We start from the raw sequence: 1575 nt of genomic DNA, 5'->3' as shown, positions 1-1575 counted from the left end.
TTATTTTTTGGAATGAAACATCATTCTTCTGAAGGCACTCCGAAAATCGGGACTAAATACAGTGTAGATAATAGGATTTAACATCGAATTTGAATATCCAAGCCATACAAAAAGGCTAAACAAGTAAGCTGGCAGACTGCAATCACTGCATATTGGTAGGACTAAAACTGTTATAAAAAACGGCAGCCAACAAACGACAAAGACTCCAGTAATAATTGCTAATGTTTTGGCTGCCCTTCTTTCTCTGTTGGACTCTGCCGCTGAATGTTTTGGATATTTTGTCTTCTTCCTATCAGAACGGGTGTGTATTTGATGGAAATCGTCATGTGTTGCCATGTATCCGTTTCTAAAAGTCGTTTCAAAGCTCGGGTTACTTGATGAGTTCGTCATAAACGTTGTCATTTCCGTCATGGAAGATACTGGAGGGGGCACAGAAAGTCTTTGAAATGAGCGATAGCCACTCCTTCTCCGAATTCTCTTCCGAGCTTCCAGATATATTCGCCAGTAGAGACAAAGGACTAGCACTAGTGGAATGTAGAAGGAGGCGAATGTGGCAAAAATTTGGTAACCTATGTCCTGACTTACTAGACAGATTTTGTGTGCCAGAATACGTTCATTATATTCCGGATCTCTCCAGCCAAGAACAGGTCCAAGCGACACAATACCGGATACAGTCCATACAAGAAGTATCATGATTCCAATATGGCGGATACTTCTTTTGTGGATATAATCCACATTTGTGACAGCCCAATAGCGATCTACAGCGATAGCGAGGAGGTGAAGTATTGAAGCTGTACAGCATAAGACATCACATGACGTCCATACGTCACACAGAACGACACCAAATATCCATTCTTGCTTAACCTCGTACACAGCACCTAGTGGCATGACTAAACTGGCAACTGTTAAATCGGTCAGGGCTAGGGAGAGCACGAGATAATTACCCTCAGTTTGAAGATTCTTTTCCGTTAGAATTGCGGCGATCACTAAAACGTTCCCAAGAACAGTGGTCAAGATCAAAACAGACAGAAGCAGGGAAATGCAAACTATCCATGGAATTTCCAAACTAAAACTCGGAGCCAAACTAATGTTGACGGAAATATTGACTGGGCAACATTGACTTTCTGTTGTCCAGTTCGTGAAGTTACCGAGAATCTCGATGTAATCGGTCTCTTCAATATAGGAGGTTACAAAAGGTGTCCATCCTGTAGAACTGACCATGCTTGTTTTAGTCCTAGAAGTTAAAACAGAATTTATCAACGAGTGTGTGTTACATAATAAAGTTTATAAATGCATAAATAGAACCACTGTATACTACTTCGTTTAATTAATTTGCGAGCAATTTCACGTCCCAATGTGATATTAATGTTTGTTGTTTTTAGCGCAAAGATACACAGTGAGCTATGTGCATCCTGCTGGGAACCGAACCCCGGATTTTATCGTCGTAAGTCAGCAAATTTACTGCTGACCTAAGAGAGTATAATGTAAGGAACTTTGGAAACATTGAAATTTGCTGTTTATTTATAAAATATAGAGTATAAATTACCATATTTCTTTACACAGCTAGCAAAGATT

At 39.8% G+C, this 1575-nt stretch overlaps 1 protein-coding gene across 1 annotated transcript; it reads right to left on the bottom strand.

The window, feature by feature from the left end:
• Positions 1 to 1221, bottom strand: LOC106467177 (5-hydroxytryptamine receptor-like). The gene has a single exon (XM_013927498.1). It carries the CDS (start codon positions 1219 to 1221, stop codon positions 1 to 3), a length of 1221 nt encoding a protein of 406 aa, XP_013782952.1.
• Positions 1222 to 1575: the final 354 nt, after the last annotated feature.

The sequence above is a fragment of the Limulus polyphemus genome, unplaced genomic scaffold, assembly GCF_000517525.1.
Source record: "Limulus polyphemus unplaced genomic scaffold, Limulus_polyphemus-2.1.2 Scaffold2517, whole genome shotgun sequence".
Taxonomy (NCBI): domain Eukaryota; kingdom Metazoa; phylum Arthropoda; class Merostomata; order Xiphosura; family Limulidae; genus Limulus; species Limulus polyphemus.
The sequence above is the reverse complement of the archived record's forward strand: the minus strand, read 5'-3'. Positions and strand labels throughout refer to the sequence as shown.